A 24386-nucleotide genomic window follows, 5' to 3' on the forward strand; every position below is an offset into this window, starting at 1 on the left:
TTGGACTACTGAACCGCTCCCAATTATAGTGTACATTTTAATTGTGACATCTGTTTCAGGGTTTTTTGATGTCCTGCAGGAGAGTTACAATTCCGGGAATGTTATCCTTGCGCCTGTACCTGCAAAACAATGGAGACTCCTTGTGGTTGGAGTTCCGCCTCCGACGGTCAAGTTAGTACTTGTTTGAGGAGTAATAAGTGCGGAAAAGTAAAGGTAGGAGATCCGGTCCCTCAAGGTGAGGAGTGATCAATGTGTTTAGGCTTCTCTAGGTGAGAGTAATTAATTGCTGAATCCCGTTTAATGAGGATTAATTAATGTATTTATAGCCTTGGGAAGCGTGCCTAATTCTAAGGTTTTTGGTAAACCCTAGATCCGACTAGTCCAAGCTGGAAATCAATAGGCCACATGGCGTGGCTTGACTGGTCAATGGTGGACAAATGGTCGGGTGCCACGTGGCAGGCCCTGAGTGGTCCAAATGGAGGACACTTGGCAGGACCTGATTGGTCCACATGGCGTACACTGATTGGGCGGGAAAAAACCCCCTAATCATTTGCCCCTCACAAGTGGCACGTGACTTGGCACATGTCACCTGTGACCGGTGTCGGCCTGTAACAGGCGACGGCCTGCTACAGGTGTCGTCCTGCAATTGGCTGAGAGTTTTTCCCGCTTATTTTTTGAATTTGGAGGTGACCCTTCGTATTCTCATTTTACCCTATATAAGGGCATGTTGACCAAGTCTTTTTTTCACATTTGCGAACTTTGCAAGAGAACTCTCGGACCCCTGAACTTGAGCTCTGATTTCCTGGACAACTAACTTCACCAACCACCTGCTTTTTAGACGCCTATTCAACCAAGCACCCTTTCAGAACTTAAGTTTCAGGTAACCGTATGTTCCTTTATCCTTTTCTGCTTCGCTTTTGCACTTTTTCTTTCATTTTGAAAATGAGGCCTCAAAAGCATCCGGCACGGCTTAGGTTAGCAATCAGCCGGTCACCGGGGACGGCTGAGTCTAGGACTAGGGGTGCCGACTGCCCTGCGGTACTTCAAACTTTGCGCAAGTCCCGAAATCCAACTGTCTTTGTATCTATACAGGACAATATGGCAAGAACAAAAAGAACAACGACGATTGAAAGCTCTGATGTCACTTCATTCCGGGTTCAAATAAGCGAGTTGTCGGACCAGCCGCCTGACACCGCAAGGACCCGAGGTGGCTCTGCTGTCGAGAGCTCTGAGGAGGGGGCCAAGGTGGTCCCTTCCCACTTTTCAGTTGACTTAGCTGGTCAGCAATCGGCCCCTTCTGAAGAAGAGGGGTCGGCCCCCTTAGAGAGGGAGGAGTCGGGCTCTTCTGAAAGTGAGTCCGAGTCCATCTCTTCAAGTCGTCTGTCTCCAAGTTCCGAGGAAAGACATTATTCTCGCTTGGATGAGGCAAGGTTATCTCACTCAGTCGAAAAGGGGAACGACTGGGCAGAACCGTCCGTCTCTCATAGGGAATTGAACACCCCTTATTATTGTCATGTTCCAAAAGGCCGAATCAAGGCCATGAAGGAGCGAATAGAGACCTTTCTGTCGGACCATGTGATGGGTCCGGATTTCCAATTATTCGTGCCAGATGCTGAAGATGCAGTCGTTTGGCCCGAGGGGTCCAGTTACGGGGACGCTTGCTTTGGCTGCTACGAGGCGGCCATCAAGGCCGGCCTTCGATTTCCCTTGCATCCGGTCGTTCAACAAATCCTCGATGGGTACAAGGTGGGGTTATGGAAGTTAGCCCCTAATTCGTGGTTTAACATCCTTGTCTATGTAGCCGGATATGAAATGCATGGGGTGGAGCCGAATTTTGAGGCGTTCGCCCATATGAATTATTTAAGCCGAACCCCAAGGCCAGTGGCACCAGCTGGTACCAGCTAACGAGCCACAAAGGCTATCTGATGACTAGGGGGAAGGAGAACAAATGGAAGGATTGGAGAAACACTTTCCTCCTAGTCTCCAGCCCTGATAAACTCCTTAACAAGCGGTATAATAGGTGGAACAGGGATCCACTTCTTCTTGCAGGCGGCCGTAGTATGCCGCCTGTTCCTCGTCGGGCCAAAGAGGAGATCCTTGACCAAGGACTCTTCAAAGTAGAGATAAGGGCAAACTCTACTACTAGGGTACGGGAGCAGGTGCCTTTAAACTGTGTTCCCAGATTTCAGTGGTTGTATGATGAGTACTTTTTGGCCGCCTGTGGCCTTAGTAGTCGGACCTCCAGAGGTAGCCGGCTTCTCGTGCCTCTACATGTATTACTTGATTTATTTTTGCATTTTTCTCACTCTTTGTGGTGTTTTCTTTCAGCCAAAGCTATGGACCAAATTTCTGCTTCCAAGAAAGCGGCTGCTTTGCTGCGAGCCTCAATCATGAGCCAGAGGCGGACCTCTGTTGACTCTCCTTCCAAGGAGACGCCCATAGTAAGTTCCAAACCTTCAAGATTTTTCCTTTGAAGGCTTTTCTTTGCCAGTACTAATCTTTTATGGTTTTGTAGGTGGGCTCGTCCAAACCCTCTTCCTCCCAGCAACCGGCCGCGAAAGCGCGCAAACTGGCCACTGGGAGTACGCCTGGCTCTTCCAGGAAACAGGCGGATGAGAAGCATTCGCAAACCCCCAAGAGTGGGGGAAAAGAAGTACAAGTCCCAAGGGACAGTCGGCCTCCAAGAGGTACAATCCGACTCTACTAGACTTACCTTAAACTTTTCTTCAATACTCTCCTCATGCTCTGATGCTTTCTTTTCTGAATGCAGGCGGCCCTCAAGAACCGGACTTGGTTCAAATGGCCAAGTCTATGGTTAAGGCCATCCCTCTAGAGGAGAGGGATGCGGTCAAGGGAGTCGGCACCCTTGACCTAGATGGCATCATGGGTCTCCTTTCCGAGGTATACTTAGCATTTTATTTTTATTTTTTTTATTTTTGGTAAAATGTTGATTGACTTTGCCTGCCGCCTGTTTTTGCAAATCTGACGCCTGGTTCTTCTTTTTCAGACCATGCTCCGTGTACACGGCCTCCGTAGGCCGATCAGCGCCAAAAACAAAGAGGTAAAAGCTGCCAAAGTCATGGCCGCCTCTGACTTTGACAAGGAAATGTTTTAAATTGCCCAAAATGAAATTTTGACAACTGATATTCTTTATTATCAGGATCAGGCCACTTTGGAGATCAAGGGCAAGTTGGAGGCGGCCAACAAAAGGAACCAGGAGCTGGAGCAGACGGTTAAGAGCCTCAAAGACGAGCTGCGTCCACTCAAAAACATCGCCCATAAGGCTGAAGGTATGCAGACGTCTCTGGACACACTCAAGGAGCGCCTGGAGAAGTAGGAGGCGACCATCACCAAAGATCTTAATGCGAAGGCCAAGACTGAGAAGCTGGCTCTAGCCCAGGCCATGATGGAGGACTCGGCCAATATTATGAAGATGACCTGGTCGTCCCTCTTCCCAAAAGCTAGCTATGCCGCATGGGATAAGAAATTCAATGCTTATACTGAAGAGTACAACAGAAGAATCATGCAACAGGCGGCTGATAGGACGAGAAGGAAGAGGAGGCGGCCGGCTCCAGCTTAGAATAGGAGGAAGAGGTGGTGGCCCTATAACCAATGGAGGCGGATGCATATAGAGCTCCTGCCCCTAAAAACGAGTCGACAAAGGAGGATGCTTTGAAGAATCAAGCGCCCATCATTGAGCTCGATCAGCCGGCAGTTGAAAACCAAGCCCTCCCAATGTTTAAAGCTTTTATTATTCAAACTTTACTCCGGCCTGCGTGCCGTTTTTTTTTTTTGTATCTTTACCTGACCAAGGGGTCGGGGTTATGAATATTTTGCCGGTCCTCATGGCCGGCTGTTTTTTGTTTGAACCCGGCAACCACGTTTTGGTTGCCTTTTATCACAACATCTTGTTTGAATGCTATATCGACTGTTTTTGTATGCTCTCTCTTCTCTCTTTTTTTTTTTTTTTTTTTTTGAATTTTGTAAGCCAAGTTTATCAAATACTGACTGCCTATGCCCCTAGACGACTTGTTGTCTTGGCTCAAGATTGGCAACCAGTCGGCCATGTATCCAGTCGGTTTCCCAACGTATTTTAAGAATCACGTTAGGTTTGCTCAACTTTTTCAAGTTTAAAGATTGGATCAGTTGGCTTGGCGCCTGGACTGACCATCCGGCCATAGGCCTTGTTTAGTTCAGGGTGAACAAGTATAGGAGAGTAGCCGACTATAAAGTTACAGGCGGCATGCCCCTCTGAAATAGTACAAAGTAAGGAAAATGGAGAGTAGTCGTCTGCCCACGGAACAGTCGGCATGCCTCTCTGTTTAAAATATAGATGAAGCAAATTTTGCTAGTTTTATTAGCTGCTCTCGGCAATTACATAATTCAAAAGTAATACTTCTTTAAATTATCTACATTCCAATTTCGAGGTAAGGGTTGGTCGTCTGGTGTTTCCAGGCGGTAGGTGCCGTCCCTAATCTCTTCATAGATTCGGTAGGGTCCTTCCCAGTTGGGAGTTAATTTGCCTGACTCATTAGCCCTACCGACTGCTTCCATCTTTCGCAGTACAAAGTCCTCCACTTTGAGTGGACGCCTATGTACCCTTTTGTTGTATGCCCTTGTCATTCTCAGGCGGTAGATTTTATGGTGAAGGGCTGCATTGCCCCTCCGCTCTGGGAGTGAATCCAGTGTCAGGCGCATGGACTCCCAATTTGCCTCTTCGTCATATAACATTATACGAAGAGTCGGCTCGTATTGTTCAATTGGTAGAACAGCTTCTGCCCCATAAGTTAGGAGGAATGGAGTCTCTCCAGTCGCCCCTTTTTCAGTCGTCCTAATGGCCCAGAGAACGTGTGGTAGTTCATCTTCCCATAGGCCGCCTGCTCGTTCAATTTTCTTCTTGATACCGTCTGAGTTGATTTTATTGAAAGCTTCTACTTGGTCGTTTGCTTGTGGTCGGCCTACTAACGGCGCCAAAATGTTTCGGGGTTTTTTGATGTCCTGCGGGAGAGTTACAATTCCGGGACTGGTATCCTTGCGCATGTACCTGCAAAACAACGAAGACTCCTTGTGGTGGGAGTTCCGCCTCTGACGGTCAAGTTAGTACTTGTTTGAGGAGTAATAAGTGCGGAAAAGTAAAGGTAGGAGATCCGGTCCCTCAAGGTGAGGAGTGATCAATGTGTTTAGGCTTCTCTAGGTGAGAGTAATTAATTGTTGAGTCCCGTTTAATGAGGATTAATTAATGTATTTATAGCCTTGGGAAGCGTGCCTAATTCTAGGGTTTTTGGTAAACCCTAGATCCGACTGGTCCAAGCTGGCAATCAATAGGCCATATGGCGTGGCTTGACTGGTCAATGGTGGACAAATGGCCGGGTGCCACGTGGCAGGCCCTAAGTGGTCCAAATGGAGGACACTTGGCAGGACCTGATTGGTCCACATGGCGTACACTGATTGGGCGGGGAAAAACCCCCTAATCAATATCCAAATGAGAAGCGGTTTGGCGCCAAAACCGCTTCCCATTACCTTCAAATGGGAAGCGGTTTGAACCGCTTACCATTTAAAAGGGCAATCGCATGCCCCCCAAGCCCAAGCGGTTCAAATCCGCTTCCCATTAGGGGGTTTAATTAAACCGCTTCCCAAATGCTTTTTTCTACTAGTGTTAAGGCTTGAGAGTTTGGGGGAAATTAAGAAAATGAGAACTGAACTATTGAAGTGGAAGTCCCGATTTCTTTGAAAAAAAAATTAAAAAAAGGGGTTGAGAGGGTTCGAACCCCTGACTTCCTTGTAAGGGATAGAAGGACGCGCACCAAAAACTAACACTGGGATGCACGCTAACATGTTGCTATATTCTACGAAAATATTCTATTTAACCCTTTTTTAAAAAATCTTTTAATTTTTTTTCAAACAATCAATGAGGGTTCAATGAACCCACTTGAACCCTCCCTCTATATGTCACTGGTATGAAGACCCTCTTTGGGATACAATGGTAAATGAACAAATGCATGAGTTCACATCTTCAAAATTTTCCAAGTATGAGACAAAGGTGTGTGCAAATGATCATGAAGCATCAAGTTCAAAACCACCATCAAAGTAAGTATATTATGCATAATGTATAAAGTAGTTTATGCATAAACTCTCAAAAAGTGTCACGATTTAATTTTGTAGGCAATTGAGACCTTATTTTGTCTTTGTATTTCCCTTTTTTAGACTTGAAGTTAAACTTTTTGATTGACAGTTGTTTGTATGCAAAAGTTGCCTAATATTGAGTAAGAATGAATGATGAATTAATGGAATTCATACTTTTGGAGTCAAAACTTTGTTTGTGGTTGTATTTTTGGTCTCAGATGTCCCCATTCATCATTGAACATCATCCCTACAATCAACAATATCTGCCTAAAGCTCTCAAACAACCTACATCAAATAGACATAGGTGGAATCTAATGGCAAACTTTTGTTGACTAACATATAGGATGACCGTCTGACATTATTGACTTTCATCATTGAGAAAAACCAAAAAAGGGACAAAATTTATGCAAATGGAAGATTCCCAAAACTTAAAATGCTATATGTTCCTTCAATGGATGGGGTGTTTGATCACTCTTATGACACTATCATAGAGAGCCAAACACTCCACCTACTGAGGACACACAAACATTCAACATTTAGCCTCAGTTTGCCCCATTAATCATTGACCCAAATCCCATATGAGCAACAGTTCTGCCTAATTGACCAATTAGTCAACACTCAAACTTAGTTTAAGTGGACATGAACAATGACAAACAATGGAGTCACATGTACAATTTTGGGGTCTCATTATTCAGGTTTTCATCATTGACCTTTTTTTCCAAATTGATAGAATATGACTAGAGAGCATGAGAATATTTTTATGGTGAACTAATTTGACTTACAAGTATTGTAGTCCAATTATCAAATTAAGCACAAATCACATAAACATGATGATATAATCAACCATAATTAGATCCAATTATCAAAAGAAACATATGCACATATCAACATATCAAGATAACCAACCATAATGACAGCAAATCACCAAAAGAGTCACATATGCTCATATCAACAAATCAAGATAATCACATCTAAATTAATCACAATCAACTTCTAGTCAGCAAATAGAACCATAAGAATTTATATTTCCATATTTTAACCTATTTCCCACTATTCATTCAAACAACACATAATTCTCCCACCCAGCAACAGATCACAGGTGTTGGAATCCAGTAAATAGTCAACTAACCTAATAACATGCATTAAATAATCGAAATATTCAGTAACAAAGAATTAGAAAGCTTAGCTATGTGATTCACAAGAATCACTTGCATATCCATCAAATGCATGACAGTTTGGGTCACTAACATAATCATCAACATGATGTGCACCGCTTCCACCAACAACAGGGTCTCCGATCCGCCATGAACTTAAACAGGGGACTTGGGGTTCAGCACCATCTCTAGTTTCCTAAACAGGAAGGGGAAGTTTTTAGTCAACTTCTTCCTCGTTCAGGGTTTCATTAGCCATAACGCCACCATTTGCCTTTCCACCACCATAAAATACGGTGGGGTATCCTGAATAAACCCAAATACCAAACTTATCCCTCAACACATTAGGGCTATAACTGTGATCAGATCACCGTACGTAACAAGCCGACATCAAAAGACAATCCTTATCAGGTCACTGATAGGTATCGGACTGAGAACCATCATCACCAGCAAAAACCTCGTCTAGGTCAACATTTGGATTGTAAGGAACTGATTTCGACATGGTATAATGAAGATCGAACAAAGAGAAGAGCAAGAAATGGGGACAACACCACAAACAATATCAAATTTTCTCGAAATATATGTAAAACCATCAATGGAAGGCAAAATCGACTCTAAACAAACCAAATCTGGACTTTTAAGAGGAGAGAGAAAATGAACAGTGCTCAAGATTTTTCCAGATCTGCTCTGAAATAGGCAACCAAATTCAAAATTTTTTGAGGGCAATTGTAAAGGGGACAGTGACAAACAGAAAAATCGCAAATTCAAGCAACAAACTTGAATTTAATCGCAAGATCTGAAGAGATCGAGGGAACAAGAAAAGCGAAGGTTGAAGAAGAAGTATCCAGAGGAGCTTATAGAGAGAGAGAAAAAAAATGATTGTTGGTGTAATAATGGTCAAATAGAGTTGGCTCATAAATGTAACTAACTCAAAGACCAAGGTACAATTGTCCCCCACAAAATACCTCCACCTCAACAAAAAATGAGGATAATTTCGTCAATTAATAATTGTGAGATAAGGGTATTGTTGTCCAAAAATATAAAGATTCTCTAATACGCTAGGAGGATCATTTTAGGACACCCAATATGGTATATTTGTCTGTAATTATGGAACGGAGGGAGTAATTAATTTACACCTGTGCCCTACCAGGTCCTATGATAGCTCCGCCGCTGCATTTATCATAACCCTTTCCCCTATTTATTTAAATTATTTCCATTCCATTTACGTCTCCAAGGCCTCCAACGAACTATTCATTTAATTATTTGCACATTCTGTTTCCTACACACTATTTTTAAGAGTGTTCTCAAACTTATTAAAGAGTAAGGAAGAAATAAAGTAATCATTGTGAATAATTTCTACAAATTAGTGGTCCATATTATTTAGCTTTATGCAGGATCCAATACCAGTACACAGCATGTAGTATAATAGATAATTTATCACTAATTTAAAACGCAAAGTATACGCTAATCATGAAAATAGTCAAAAAAAATCCTCTATAACATAAGATTAGAATGGTTGGAAAAATTATTATAACATGTATAAACTCATAAATAACATACAGAAATATTAATAAAATATAACTAAGGCTCTTGCTTTAAGAGAAACGAAGGAACCACATCTTGCAAAAGCCCATAATCCTCCGTTTGCAACTGTTGATGGTTATGTTGTTGTTGATGATGATGATAATGATTACGTTGTTGGAGACGAGAGAAGTGTGGGAAGGATGAAACACTAGCACTCGTACCGCCGCAGTGCCCCAGTTGAGCTAGTAATTCTTGAGGGATGTTGGATGATGACAAAGGTTGTGGCGGACGTAGTGGTGGTGCTAGCATGGAGTAATGAGGGAGGGGCGCTGCAGCATGACCTCGTAGCGTGGCCGGAACTGCGTGGTTGTGCTGACCCTCGTAGGTTGTGATTACAGTTGAGGGTTCTTGGAATGATCGTTCTACTCTTTTCTTCACTGAGCAAGTTTGTGTTGTGCACCGATAATAGCTTCTGAAAACATTTACAAGTATACGACCTTCATTTATTAAAATACAATATGTGTGTATATAATGGATTATCTAATATAAGCTCAAATAGAGTTGTTAATTAAGCTCAAAATATATATATATATATATATATATATATATATATATATATATATATATATATATATATATATATATATATATATATATATATATATATATATATATGTTAAATAAGCTCACATAAATTAAGTGAAAAATTCATTCTCAAAACAAGATAAATCAATGAAAATATAAAGAAACATAAATTGCTAAATGCCACAAAAAATTACTCAATTAGACTTGGCTTGTTGCACTTTTCATCAGTAAATGTAAATGAGGCTTTATTTGAGGCTAAGAGTGTTTTATTTACCTAAATTTTACTAATCAATATTTACATGAACATATTTTAGCTTATCAATAAACCTTACAAATTGAATTTGGATAACCCTTATTATCCTAATCTGAACTTATTTTGTTGAAATTATATGAACATATTTTTCTTAAAATAAGAGAAAATAAAGTAAACAAAACAAGGCTGATTGCCCGCACCCAATACCAAGCTTTAATTATATTATAAAGTATGATTTTATATTTTTAAAAAGCATTATTATTATTATTACTTACATACGTGAATCATGATATTAATTATAGTCAAGATCTTAGGAAAAAAGCACCTCTCAAAAATAATAATCTTGGGAACAAAGTAGGGAGAATGGAGATGTAGTAGTTTGTTGGGAAAGGAAAAAGATGTGGGCATGGGAATTGAAAACGAGAAACCCTTGTTGACCGTTGTTATAATTGATTAATGGAATTTGGAATTGAGAGAAATGGTCCTTGCGTATTTCTACAAAGAAATGGTCCTTGCTTATTTCTACTAACTCAATTATTTCTAGATTTTTTAGCAAATTGCAGCGGAAACTCGGCATAGTCCACAATCACTATTGAAGATTTTAATATAGTGTTGTCATGCATACTCTCTTAACTTTTCTTCCTCTTTTCTACATTCTCTTTGATCAAACACTTATAAACTATGCACAAATTTATACCATGAGGGTGATGCATGGCTATGTATGGTTTGATTTTGCTGATTACGGGGGTTGCCATACTTTTTTCTGCAACCGCCGGTTGCTATACATTTTTAACAACCGGCCTTGGTGTAGGAAAGCAAGTTTGGCTTGGGCGAGATAATGTTGAGGAAGCTAAGGTGAGGATAGGGAGAAATTTTTAAGGATTATTTTGCCATACATAAGACTAAAGAAATCTAGGGATTTGAAAAAAGAGTAAAGGAGAGAGTGAGGAATTGAATAGCTCAGGCGTTTAGAGCTTCCCTTCCAGTTTTACTAATATTTTAGGGGATCCTGTAATCAGTTCTCAATACCTGCCTTGTGGCTTTCTAAACACTAAAAAAAGGAAGTATAGGAGCTTTTAGTGAAATTGTAATAAACAAAATGAAGGAAAAAAATGTAAAATTAATTAAGATGGTACTAGATTAAATTTAAAGTTATTTAATAGCTAGAAGCAAGGTAGAGCAAATGGTGGAATGTAGTGTATTGGCTTGTGGCAACTCCTCATGAATTTTTAGTGTAAGATGATAGGGTGATATCTATAATAAGCTATCAAGAAAGTGTGAGAAATTAAGGTATGCATTATACTTTTTACTTGATTTATATACTAATTAAATTTTATTTGGGCTCGGACAATGCTTAGGGTAATTACTTGAATATAATTTAAGTTGTATACTACGTGAGTATTATACATGTATGTCGTAATGAGTTCTTTTTATATTACATATCTTAATATATTATTTTGAAAGTATAACATGACATGCAACATAGTATAATGGTTAAGACTTCATTTTTTACATTTGAGTTCAATCACAAGTTCATATATTGTTCAGTACAAGTTTCCAAGATTTAAACATACAAAGATTAGATGAAAATGAAAAGCTCGTTGAATTATTAAGGATATATGACTTGCTTAGAAACACTTTCTAATTATATGTTAGAATTTGGATGCATGTCAATTTATAAGTTAGATTGATCTTAATGTATATTTTTAAAAATAATAAATTTTTTCTAACATGTTATTAATGGCCAAACTGTGTTGACATGTGTTAAAGTCAAAATTAACATGCTATAAAAATGAAAAGAAAACAAAATTTTATTAGTTATATTTTAGATGGGATGATTATATAAAAAGATATTATTGGTCTTTTAACAAAAATGATGAGTTATTGAAATAAAGTTTATAATCTTTTATGTATTTTTTTCATTCCTCTCTTTAAGGAAAAATTTCAGAACCTTCATTTTGAAGGTTTACCTTTTATGCTGTTGACTTTGTAAAAGTTTTAGCTTTAATATCTCCAATTATGGAATTTACTAAAAATTACGAAGTATTTGATGTCGAATGACTATTTATTTATTAATAAATTATTTTAAGTATTTAGAAGAAGAAATAAAGATCCACTTGAATCAAAATTAATAAGATCTAACATTTTTTTTTTTTTTTTTGAAAATGATAAACATAGCCCTTAGAAGCTAAAAAAGGAAATATTGAGGATAGATTAACATTAATTACACCAATTTGCACATGATTTTGTCATGAATATTCAACTTAATTCCATTTTAGGATGTATATATAGTGCTTATATATAACCCTAAGGGCTACATATATCATTACCCCTTTTTTTTCTGATGCATAAAATATAAATAATGGTTAATATAAAGTTTGTAAATAGTGTCAAAATTCAATATCAATATTATTGTAAAATAAAAAATCGAAATTTAAAAATAGTACTTAGATGAAAGCCTACCAAATCCTAGGGTTAATGTATAACTCAATTTCTTATTGGAAATTGATTTACATGCTTACCAATAAGAAAATCTTGTCCCAATTGTTATTAAATTTGCCTAATAGCTAAACCATTATCTATATATTAGAATTCGGTTGGTTTTATATATATTAATATTGTATATTTGTCAAGTTTATCTTGTTAGGAGTTTTAGGCAAGTTAGGTCTCTTGTATTGTGTATACAAATTTATCGTAATTATCAATGTAAGGCTAAGCCGTTTTCTCCAATTATTTCTTGTGTTTAACACTATATATATAATAATGAATTAATATTATAATTCATCAACTTCATAATAATTGGATTTGTACCCTATTGATGAATCAAATTTAAACACGTTAGCTAGAGTGATAAAATAGGTTTGCATAAATTCAAAAGATAAGCAATATAATTTGTACACGGAACTAATCTTCTCCTTATCAGCGCAACTTTATCCCTACAACTAGCAGCTAGCTTAGGGTGTCCTAACTCCTAACATTCATAAACTTGTGCCGTTTTTTGCCAAATGAAACAAAAAAAAAAATTATTTGCTTTTCAATTAGAAACGTGGAACCATTACAACAACATTTTTGCATGTGTACAAATAAAGAATTGATGCTTGCACCAATTTACAAAAATCGAATTGATATAGACGGAATTTATCTGGCATATTACCACCTTCAAAAAGTTATACGACTAGATTTTTAAAAACGAAATATATTAATTTAAACATCGAATTCAATTATTATCAAATTAAAAGTACTAGCTCGATTGGTAATGCCTTCTCATAATATTTGAGAATTACAAGTAACGGTTCTAAATTACAATAATCCACATAGTAATGTGAATAATTTGTCAACATTTGCTTTAGAACATGTTAGTCACTGTACTACTAGTCTACTATATCATTCAACATATGTTATGATCATTCAAATATTTTGTCTAAAGAAATTACCTAACATGTTTACTTCATTTTTATGAACACATATTATACTTTGTAAGAATAATATAGCATTTTTATCATCATGAATAATTCGATCATGAATAAAAATTCTCATACTTGAAAATGATCAAACTAATGTAATTAAACATTACGATGTGAAAACGCGTTTAGATACCAGCTAAATATAGTACTTGAAACTTCCAAAAGTGGGGAAGGCAAAGAAAAAAGAGAAGGAATGCTTATTAGAATGATTAGATGTGATAACATACCTAGGATAAGGACTATTCTTGACGGCTTTCTGCCCATATTTTCTCCATCTATACCCATCTTCAAGATTATCAATCTCACTCTTCGTCATGAACGCGAATCGCGGCTCTCTTTCCTTCTTTCCCCCCTTCTTCTTTCCCTTATTAGTCCTGTCCATGATACATTGATCAATCTATTTGCATCATCAAAATATAGTTACCTACTTATAAAATGTGTCGCGAAGGGTAGTGATGTGGAAAGGGTATGATCTAGTGTTAGGTCGATCTAGAGCAAGGCATAGTCCTAATACTTTAATGACTAATCTTGCTTGATGGCATCTTCATGCATGTCAAGTTATTAATTTATTAATTTGCATCGTCTATTTAATGGATACTCATGAATTCCGGTGTAATTTTCAAAAGGATAAAAAATTATACTTCCTCCATCTTTAATAATTCATTAAGTTTTGAAAAAATAAAATAAGAGAACTTTTAAAGACGAAGGGAATATTAAGTAAACTCGTCATCCCTAATTCTTACTAGTGTCTGTAATGGGAACAAATATGAATGGTCCAAGTTTAACCAACAACCTCTATGCATCACGCTATATGAAGTTTGTTCCTTAGATTAATTTGTCAAAGATGGGTTGCTCTGAATGTTTCATCACATGTCTTAACCTTTTCTTTTGCTACATAATTAACATCAACACACATGAACTTAAGTATATTAATTATTTTGAAGTGGTAATAATAATTTTCCATCCCTAGTCAAGTTGAAGAAAATACAATTAATTCAAGATCTTATATCATAAGTCTTTAACAAATATGAGCATAATAAAAAGAGATATTTTTTTTTATGAAAAGTTTTTTATTCCCTTTGGTCAAGTTACCTAACTATATTAATTAAGGAATTAAAAATCACTAATTATATACTCTACTTCTTTACCAAATGAAGTGTTAATGAACATACCCTTGCTTTAACTCATCTTGATCATCAACCGCTTTATTAGGGTGCTGCTTATTATCTTTCTTCCCAACTGAACCATCATCGGCGCCACCGGCTTCCGTAGAAGAGGAAGAGATGGAAGAGTTAGGAGTGCTAGGATTGCCCCCATTTCCAACAACAACACCTGCCGCTGCCTCCTTTTCTTTGGCCATTGCCGGGTTTTCGTCGACAACGGAGGAAAACACTTCAGAGGAAGTAGGGGATACCCCTACGCTCTTCGCGAGCGTAGGGTAATCCATAGAAGAACCATGTAAGAACTCATTAAAGTTGTAATAAGTATCATCATTATTAGATGGATTATTATTATTATTATCTACACAAGGTGTATTAAAATTATTAGGGTTATCAAAAAATGAGAAGAAATTAGTATTGTCTAATATAGATTGATGATCTTCATTAGACATGGAAGAGTGATTATTATAGAGATTATGATGGTAATTAGTTGCTTCATTAGACATGGAATTGAATTAAGTATGAAATGTGTGTAGAGAGAGAAAGAAGGGTTTGACTAAAAGAATGAATTATATTGTTTTTAGGTTTGGTGTTGAAGAAGTATATAATGGAAGAGAGAGATAATAAAGAGATAGATAGTGTGGTTGGTTAATAATATTAGAAAATGAGGCAAAATAAACTTTATATAAGGTAAGGTTTGACAAAATAGAGTTTGTAATTAAAAGGGCTAAAAATGTCCTTTTTAGTTTTTCTTGATTGGAATTTTATGTGAGGTGTATGATTGAACGTATAATGTAGATTGGTATGTAATGTAACTTGTATGGCCGAAATTATTAAATTTGATTTTATTCAATTCTCTTGACAAGCTATGACGAGGTCTTTACTCTAAAAAGTGCCGGTCCTTGTATTCTTAGTTTTCATACAACACGTCATTACTCGTTCTCGAATACGTACTACTTCATCCATTTCTAAATACTTGTATTGTTTATTTGGAAGTGAATTAGTGTTGTTTCCTATTATACATTTATATTGTCAAATAGCGTGCAATTTATAATGTGTGTATCAACTATTAGTTGTTTAAAATCGCTTCTAGTCTACAAGGTCGTGAGACATATCGGTTTTTAATTAGTTTAAACTTTTTACTTCTTTAAAAATGTATTTATTTATATATTTCAATAATCAATAATTAATAACTTTATATATTAAAAGACACACACAATTACACGTATCATCTCCTGTTGTGTCTTTAAACTTTTTTTTTTTTTTAAAAAAAAACTTTAATATTTTCAATAATATAGTAATTACTTAAAACAAAAGATTTAATATACTCCATACCTTTTAACATACAAAGATACTCCATAATAATTTTTTTTTTCACGAGTACTCCGTAACAATTTTCATAAAACTAAAGTTAGTGATCTAAGATGTTTTATTAAATGTTGTCAAGCTGATTAAGAATAATTTTAATAATAACCGTGCATGACATGGGATCTAAACTAGTATTAGTGACACTTCTTTATTGAGAGTGAGGGATAGCTCAAGGCCTCAAGTGGTTAGAGGTTCCTTCCCGATTCCAAGAGATCTTGATATCGATTCATATCACCTCCGCTCTTGTGGCTCCCTTAAAAAAAATTAAAAAAAAATTAAAAAAAATAAAAAAATTATAAAAATCTATATCAATATATTATATCAAATAAAATACAAGAGTGTCTTTCTTCAAATAAAATAAAATAAAATAAAAATACAAGAGTATCTTGCGCAATTTATGGTTAGTCTTCAATTATTTATAATTCAAAATTGCTTCTTCTGATCTTTAATTGATTCAAAGATAAGATATCAAAGGAAAGATAATATATAGTTTACAATTAAATTGAAATATTTTTTAATGTCCTCTATATTATATTTTCTTGCAATGTGATCGATTTGATGTTAGGCTAGCCTTAGCAAAAACTTTGATAGCTTACGTCGTGTATGGATTGAAGAAGCTCCTATTGATGCTTTGAACCTTGTAATGGCTGACATTATGTCCAACTAATAAAGCTATCCTTCTGCTTTGTGTCCAAAAAAAAAAATTAAAAAAAACTCATAAATAAAAACTCATACGGCATCTGCAAAGAGATTTATATTTAACAAATACTTTTAGTAAAGCTACGATCGTTGTTACAAATTGTATATTCTTCATACCATCTTTCACATTCTTGTGATTTACAACCTTCTTCAGCGAGGGGTCTATCAATCTATTGTAAGGCGTGAAAAAAAAAAATCATATGATTGTAATCGAACATTTAACCTCTTTTTTTATCTCGCACAAATCTTTAACAATGAAGCAACTCTATAGCAAATTATCAAACAAAAAAAAAAAAGGAAATCCTCCCTTATAAGAGAGAAGAAAAATCTCTTTCTTATAAGAAAAATCCTCCCTTATAAGAGAGAAAAAAAACTCATAGGGATAACATGCTAACGCCATGTGTCACCTTTTTATTCAATATGATTTGGTGCAACATGTGCGCCATGTGTCACCTACGCCCTATTTAAATTTGATATATCTTATATGTAGTATACATTAATGAAAGATAATATAGAGATTATTACATAATTCATTCACTTATTAATATTGTTTAATATTAACCCTTCTTTAAACAAACTTATAAATTTATGATGTACCAAGGCATTATCCGGACCAATAACTAGTTATAAACCTAAAACAAACAAAAATAAAGAGAAAAGACACACACACACACACAAAAATAAAATAAAAAAAAAAAAGAAAAAAAAGAGAGAGAGATTGGGGCTGTCAATCGGTAACAACCGATTGAAGCTCCTCCAAAATTTAACAATAGAGGCTAGGGTTTTGGAGAGAGGAGAGGGGAGAAAGGAGAGAGGGGTCGGGAGAGAAATATTCAATTTTTTATTTTTTTGATGAGATCGAAGTGCTCACATATCATTAAGCATTAGCAGAGTCAAAAACAAGGGCAGAGTTTACATTAGTAGGGGCTTCTTCGAGCCATACACGCTTCTCTACAAAATTCTATTTGAATATTCAATGTTGTTGCTAACATGCTAACGACATAGGCAAAGAGATTTAAAAATAATAATACATATCAATTGATTAAAATTAAAACATCCTTTCAGAAAAGTTACAATCGTTGTTGCAAATCGTACGTTCTTAGCTTTATACTCATTTCATATCGTTGTGATTTACATCATTTTTCAGCGAGGGGGATTTGTTGATCTGTTGTAGCTGTGACGAAGAAAATAATTGTCTGACTCATCTAATTATAATCGAAAAATTAACCTCGATTTCGATCTTGTATAAATCTTAGGTTTACCCATCCAACAACTTGTACTATACTAAACTCAGATGACCAAACTTGAACAAAACCCACAATAAGGGCACTTACTGCACTCAACGAATGTAGTTTCGTTGGATTGATAACATAAATAGATTTTGGCTATTTTCATCCTATGAAACAATAATTTTGAAGAACATTATAAAGTTAAAAGGAGAGAAAGGAGAAAGGGCAACTAGGATTTTTGATGCAGAATGTTAGATGTCATTTATTGATGTCGTACGACGCAACTTTTTATTAATACTAGGGTGGCTCGTGCGCGTCATACCTAACCATATCTGTAATACCCTGGAAATTTCCTTCCTTTAAAATACTCTTTTTACTCTACATAAAACCCTTTTTAGGAAATAACCAAAATATTACCGCCACCGTGATAACGGCTAAGACAAATTTTCAAAGTCACACAGCGGAAGTCTAAAACATAAAAACCAACTTTCAAAATAAAACTTGAGTTCACAACCTCAAAACAAAAGTAGAATATGACATTCACAAGTTGGAACCAATTCAAACATGGTCCTTCTTAAAAACCAATTAAAAACAAACATAATATTGTAAGTCCATAAACAATAATCAATCATTCAAAAATATTAAAAACTAAGAAACATAACAAGTAACTCTATGCACTCTATCCCATCATGCTCTTCATGCTTGAAATACCTATTACTTCCTCTTTTTTTCAACTCTCTACTCACCATAAAAATGGGTCATAGTAGGGTCAATCCAAGGGAAGCCAAACACAAACAACAAAGTACGAATAAGAAAAGCTGAGTACATATGCACCACACTAACATGAATATCCTAGCATCAAAATAAAAACAATAATTAAAACATGCTCGCCACACAATCACAAGTCAACTTACCTTTGACTCATAACTAGCAATATTAATTATTAATAATAATTTTGGATTACCATCGAACGGGTTTTCTTCCTTGAAAATAGCCCATTTAAATATTGAGCTTCCAATCAGGGAGCTACCCCAATTAGCACTTGCTATGTCACCTTGTGACGGAATTCCAGCGCATTAATAATAAAAGAAAGTACAACACCTTGTCCTCCCATATGTTCATACTCAAGGTATATACGTTCCAAAAGTTTTGGTGCATATCCTCTTACACTTTACGTGATTTACCAATTTAACTCGTGATGAATCAAACCAATCCATCAAGAACAAACATAATAACATTCCATACAAACTTCCGATTCATTCTTGAATTAATTAATGAGCACATACTATTTATCTTAATTAAGGTTCCTTGCCTAATTTGTGCACAAAAGTGCACGATTACTACCTTGGTGCATAAAATGCACAACTCAACTTCCTTGACTCGACTCAACTTACATGAGTGAGTAAATAAATAGATTAACTTCTTGACTCAACACTAATAATAAATGGGTGAGAAATAAATTCATGAATCATGCTCAATAATCCTGATTTGCTCTTTAATTCATATATAAGCCTTGCTTATTAAATACATGCCTTCTTGATACTTGAAAATAAAACATACTTCCATGATTCATACTTACTCAACTCGTATCATGCCTCAAATAATATATTCACATGCTTGTATAACAAATCATGTTCAACCAACATCAATTCCAAGCATATAATCAACCAAACATGCTACTAATTCATCACTTAAATCATACTTTACAAATCCTAGCATGATACTACGAATACACAAATATTCTTGTGCATATACGTACCTTGAAAAACGCCTAAACTCGGCCACACTCGCTAGAAATCACCTAGCTCGAAGCTTCCTACAAATAAGAATACATAACTATAATTAATCTACTATTCTCACAAATCTCCAACAACTATAATACTCTTTAAACCTTACTAATTAACCCAATTTAATGACATAAAAGCCATAAAACCTTTTATCTAAGTGGGTACTTCAAATCTTTTCAAAAAGCTTTATGACTTAAATAAAATTCCAGCATACATATTTAATGTAAAACATCACTAATAGACTAGGAAATCATATTTAAATCATTAAAACCTTATTCCCTTTTATAGGTAATCAAACCCTAACTCAATAATTAAAAAGTAGTGTGCATAGATAAATTTCGGCATTATTTGAGGGCTTTAAACTCATTAAAAACATGTTTAAACCATTAATTAAACAACAACAACCTAGAATCAACCCCTAACCATAAACATTAAATTCCCAAATTCTAGGGTTTGTAAATTGGGGTTTTTGATTGAATAAAAATCTGAAAATTATATAAATAATTTAACAACATCAAATACTCAAATCAATACCAAAACATAATCAAAATCATGCTTTAAATCAATAAAAACAATAGAATTAAATTAGGAAGAGAAAAGGATTTTTTTTTTTTTTATAACACTACCAAACCACAAAAAATGAGAGAGAAGGAGGGGGTGGCGCACAGCGGTGCGCCGGCAGCTGCTGTTAGCCGCCGATGGTGGCCGGTGGCAAGTGGTGGCGCCGGTGGCTGCCAGCGTGAGGGGAGAAAAAGAGGGGGAGAGAGGCATGGGGAAGAGAGGAAAAAGAAGGGGAAAAAGAGAGGAAAAATAAGGAGAAAAAGGAGAGAGAAAATAAAGTGCAAACCTTTGGAATTTTTGTGAACTCTGACAATTATGATTTTAGAGTGAAAAATCTTGATGTTTTGAAGTATTTATGCTCCCCTTTTAAAACAAAAACTCATAATTACAAAACTGTCATTACTAAATCCTACTCCCCCTTGACTTCTTCCTTTGGGGCTAACTTGTTGGGCTCTTAAGCGTCTTTAATTTCCCAACAAGTTGATCCAACTATTTAAATAAAGATGACCCAATTCAAAACACTTTTATTGCATCAACTAATGACTCATATTATTTTATGCACACTTACATAATTTTTGAATAATTAATTTCTTTTAAAATGAAATGAATCATTTTAATTTATAAAAATAAATACAATAAATAATTTATATATATAAAAATTTTATAAAAATACGAAGTATTACAATGTCTGCTAAGTTTTTTCGATTTAGCCTCATATCATAACTTTAGTTGATGGTAGGATTAATGAGGGATATTATATAAACAAATATTTTTATGGGTATAAATGTAAGTACATTGTTTTTAAGAGTTCAAAATAAATAGGCAATTAACATTAATGAGGGCAAATAAGTAAATAAACTTTTTAAAGGGTATAATCATCCAAACACTATTCATAAGAGTTAAATCAAACTTTATAAAAGGCAGGAAAATCGATTATTTCAAATAAAAAAAAATACTAGTAATTGTACTACCAGCTTCCATTTAAGATGCCAAAACAAAACAATTTGCTACGATGCTATCTTCATCAATTGTAATAAATAGGGGTGAACAAAAATTTCGGGTACCCGGAATTGGGACCAGAACTGGTTAAGAACCGGCAGGTCCGGAACCGAAATTGGACCCGGTGGTTCCAATTCTGGGTAATAAACTAAGGACCCAATTACAACCGGTTCCAATTCCAATTCCAATTCTCAACTTTTTGGAACCGGAACCGATTGGGTACCCGGTTACCCAATATATGTTAAACTAAATAAATTTTAAATAATAAAATGTGTTGAATGTATCTAGTTAGTATAATGAAAAAGTATTATTAATACCTAACATAAATACAAATAGCTTAATGCATAAATAAATATAAGAATTAAACGCTAAAAATGAAAATAGACCAAATAAGTATTATAATTTATATTATATTTTAACAATTACATACATAAGTGGGTACCCGGAACTGGAACCGGTACCCGGTGGTTCCAATTCCAATTCTTAAATTTTAGGACCCGATTGAAACAATTCCAATTTTGGTTCCGAATTTTAGGACCCGGTCGCAACCAATTCCGGGACTGGTTCCTAAAATTTTGATCGGGTACCCAATTTGCTCACCCCTAATAATAAATTACTTTCTTTGTTTCATTTTATTTGACACATTTTGACTTTTCTTATTATTCACTAAGCTACTTTGATTGCATTTGTGATTTATTCTTAAGAAAAAAGCCAGGAAAAATTGTCAAGAAATCAATTCTTTTTAAATAAGTCAACCTTTTGCTTAATATAACAACCTTTAAAGGGTATCAATTTTAAACTAGTTAATACCTTATGTAACTAGTGTTAGCCACTACTAGAAATAGGCCGATTTACGACGGACCAGTTCCGACGGACATGTTTTTCCGTCGTAAATTCCGACGGATTTTAATTCCGTCGGAAATTTACGACGGAATTCCTATGGAATACAAATCCATTGGAATTATGGGGTTAATCTTTCGACGGAAATAAAATCCGTCGGAAATTTTGTCGGAAAATTACTATTCCGACGGAAATAAAATCCGTCGGAAATTTCCGACTTTTCCGACGGAATTTTCCGTCAAAATATAATTAAATAATAAAAAAAACCTAAAAACCCTAAAAAAACCCGGTTCCCCCTCCCCTAACATTTCTATTTTCTCTCTCCTCTCTTCTCCGCCTCTCTTCTCTTTCTCTCTCCTCTCTTTCCTTCTCTTTCTCCTTCCTTCTCTTTCTCCTTCCTCACCCCTTTTTTTTTGTTTGATTTTTTTGTTTGATTTTTTCTACAAATTTGGTTAGAGTTAGGGTGGTGGGTGGGTTTTTCGGGTTATAATTTGGGTGTTGGGTGGGTTTTTCGGGTTAGGGTGAGGGTGGGGGGTGGGGGCAGGGGGTATGGTTGAAAAACGGGTTTGGTGAGAAAAGGGGTTGGACGTGGTAGTGGCGGGTTAGGGTGGTTTGGGCTGGTGGTGTTGAAAAGGGTTTTTGGGTGGCTGAAGGTGGTGGTGTTGGATTTTTTTTAAAAAAATTTTATGCTGTTTTCGACGGATTTTTATCCCGTCGAAAATTTCTGACGGACTTTTCCGGTGGTCGGAGCTCCTCTTCCGACGAAAAAATTCTGTCGGAAAACACTGTTCCGACGGAAAAGGCTGTTTTTCCTACAAATTTTTTTACGACAACTTGTTCCGACGGAATCTCCGTCGAAAACGGGTTTTCCGACGGATTTCAGGGTGTTTTCGACGGAATTTTTCCGTCGAAAATGGCCTGTTTTCTAGTAGTGAGCCATGCCACGTGTCATTCTACGATTCACTTAAAAGTAATTTTAATTATATTATTTAAAAGAAAAAAACCTTTCTCTTTTCTCTCTCCTCCCCCTTCCATTAATGGCGGCTCCATACTTCCACTATTACCGCCTTCGCCACGCACTAATCCACACATCCACCAAGCCTCACACCATCCAACTCACTCTCTCTCCTCGAAATCCACCAGCCACCACCAGAGCCTAGACCTGATCAAAGTGAGTCTGGCCAGCTAGTCCGACCCGAGTTTTAAAATTTTTTGGACGGGCTTGTAAATGGGATTTTATGTAATTTTAGTTAATTTTTTTTTGGAACGGTCTAAAATGGTCCGAAAAGCCCGCATGGCCCAAATAGTTTGGACGGGTTTGGGCACATAATGTTCGGCCCGACCTGGCCTGGCCCGATGAATGGGCTGATTTTTTGGCCTTGGCCAACCCAATAATCACCTCTACCAGAGGCCACCACCGCACTTTCTCTCCTTTTTGAACCCACCAGTCAGGCACCACAAACCTTAACACCAACTTAAGGTGTACTACATTCATTGACACAACCTAGCTTGTCTCTATAATTAATTTGACACCAACTTGGTCACTAAAGACCATAGTTTACATTTTTGTAGCCAAAGTGTGTGTTAGTCACCAGAATTTTATAAAAAATATTAAATTAATTTTTAAAAGCTAAAAAAATACTGTAATTTATCTATAATTATTGTAGGGAATTTTTCATCTCCACCCTACATGTGGGTCATGTTTTTAATAGGCACGCCAGCGCTCCAAGGAAAAGAAGCTAGAGAAAAAGAGTCGCCAACAAGTTTTAGAAACTTGTAAATCGTTCACGATTGTGAAGGTTTTACCCCATTCACAATCACAGAGATTGCTAACTCCATAGTGGTCCGGAACTAAGACTGGATGTTCGGGGATGATGGTACGAACTTAACCTTAAAAGAGGTCAAAGCCGCCCTAAATAGGCCTCTACTTGATTCTTATTGATAATCATGCGCGCTTTTCGATCAACATACATACATCAAATTAACCCTAAACCTTTTTAATTTATGTTGGATTATTAATGCACAATCAAATCTATTATTGATGATCACTTGAATTAAAATCATATTAAACCTAAATTCAATTATTAATTATCTTATTAGGCGTGATTTCAATTACAAATTCCCTTTAAACCTGCAAGAAAAGGGCGTGATCAAGAAAAAACAATAAATCATTGATAATCAAGCAACATATAATTATCATAATAATCATCATAAAAATATCATCAAAACATCGTTAGTATTAAGATCCTAGGTATAATACTAAACAGATTAATAACAATCCTAGCATGTCTCTAATAACAAAATCAACATGTTATCCTAAACATGATGCTAGTAATCAAAATCAAAGTATTATCCTAAACATGATTTCTATTTCAAAAGAGAGTAATTAAATAATTAAATTACTTACTTTGATGCTACGACCTTCTTGCTATAAAATCAATACACACGTTAGTAAACTTCAAGAAAGTGAAATCAATAAAGTAAATAATAAACTAATTTAAGTAAGAATTGAAATATAGATTTGGGACCAAAACCCTCAGAATAATCAACCTTTCACGTTGAGGTCGAAGACAACGTCGAGTATAGTTTGGAGTATTAGAATCACTCAAAGGAAGTATGTTGAATTATTAGGATGTATCAAAG

General features: G+C 35.9%; 1 protein-coding gene across 1 annotated transcript; it reads right to left on the reverse strand.

The window, feature by feature from the left end:
• Nucleotides 1-8624: 8624 nt before the first annotated feature.
• LOC110728618 (probable WRKY transcription factor 71) lies at nt 8625-14926 on the reverse strand. The gene is made up of 3 exons (XM_021908262.1): nt 14273-14926; nt 13328-13474; nt 8625-9270 (listed from the first exon to the last, which is right to left on the reverse strand). The coding sequence occupies exons 1-3, from the start codon at nt 14764-14766 to the stop codon at nt 8856-8858; spliced, it is 1056 nt and encodes a 351-aa protein (XP_021763954.1). The 5' UTR covers nt 14767-14926; the 3' UTR covers nt 8625-8855.
• Nucleotides 14927-24386: the final 9460 nt, after the last annotated feature.

This window comes from Chenopodium quinoa, unplaced genomic scaffold, assembly GCF_001683475.1.
Source record: "Chenopodium quinoa cultivar QQ74 unplaced genomic scaffold, ASM168347v1, whole genome shotgun sequence".
Classification (NCBI taxonomy): domain Eukaryota; kingdom Viridiplantae; phylum Streptophyta; class Magnoliopsida; order Caryophyllales; family Amaranthaceae; genus Chenopodium; species Chenopodium quinoa.

What these genes read in the sequence shown, in the direction of transcription:
- LOC110728618 (XM_021908262.1), bottom strand. Translation starts at nt 14,766, where the DNA reads ATGTCTAATGAAGCAACTAATTACCATCATAATCTCTATAATAATCAC. An exon ending in CAAGATGAGTTAAAGCAAGG is followed by an intron (nt 13,475 to 14,272) that starts GTATGTTCATTA and finishes TATCATGGACAG; the next exon opens with GACTAATAAGGGAAAGAAGA. An exon ending in AAGAATAGTCCTTATCCTAG is followed by an intron (nt 9,271 to 13,327) that starts GTATGTTATCAC and finishes AAATGTTTTCAG; the next exon opens with AAGCTATTATCGGTGCACAA.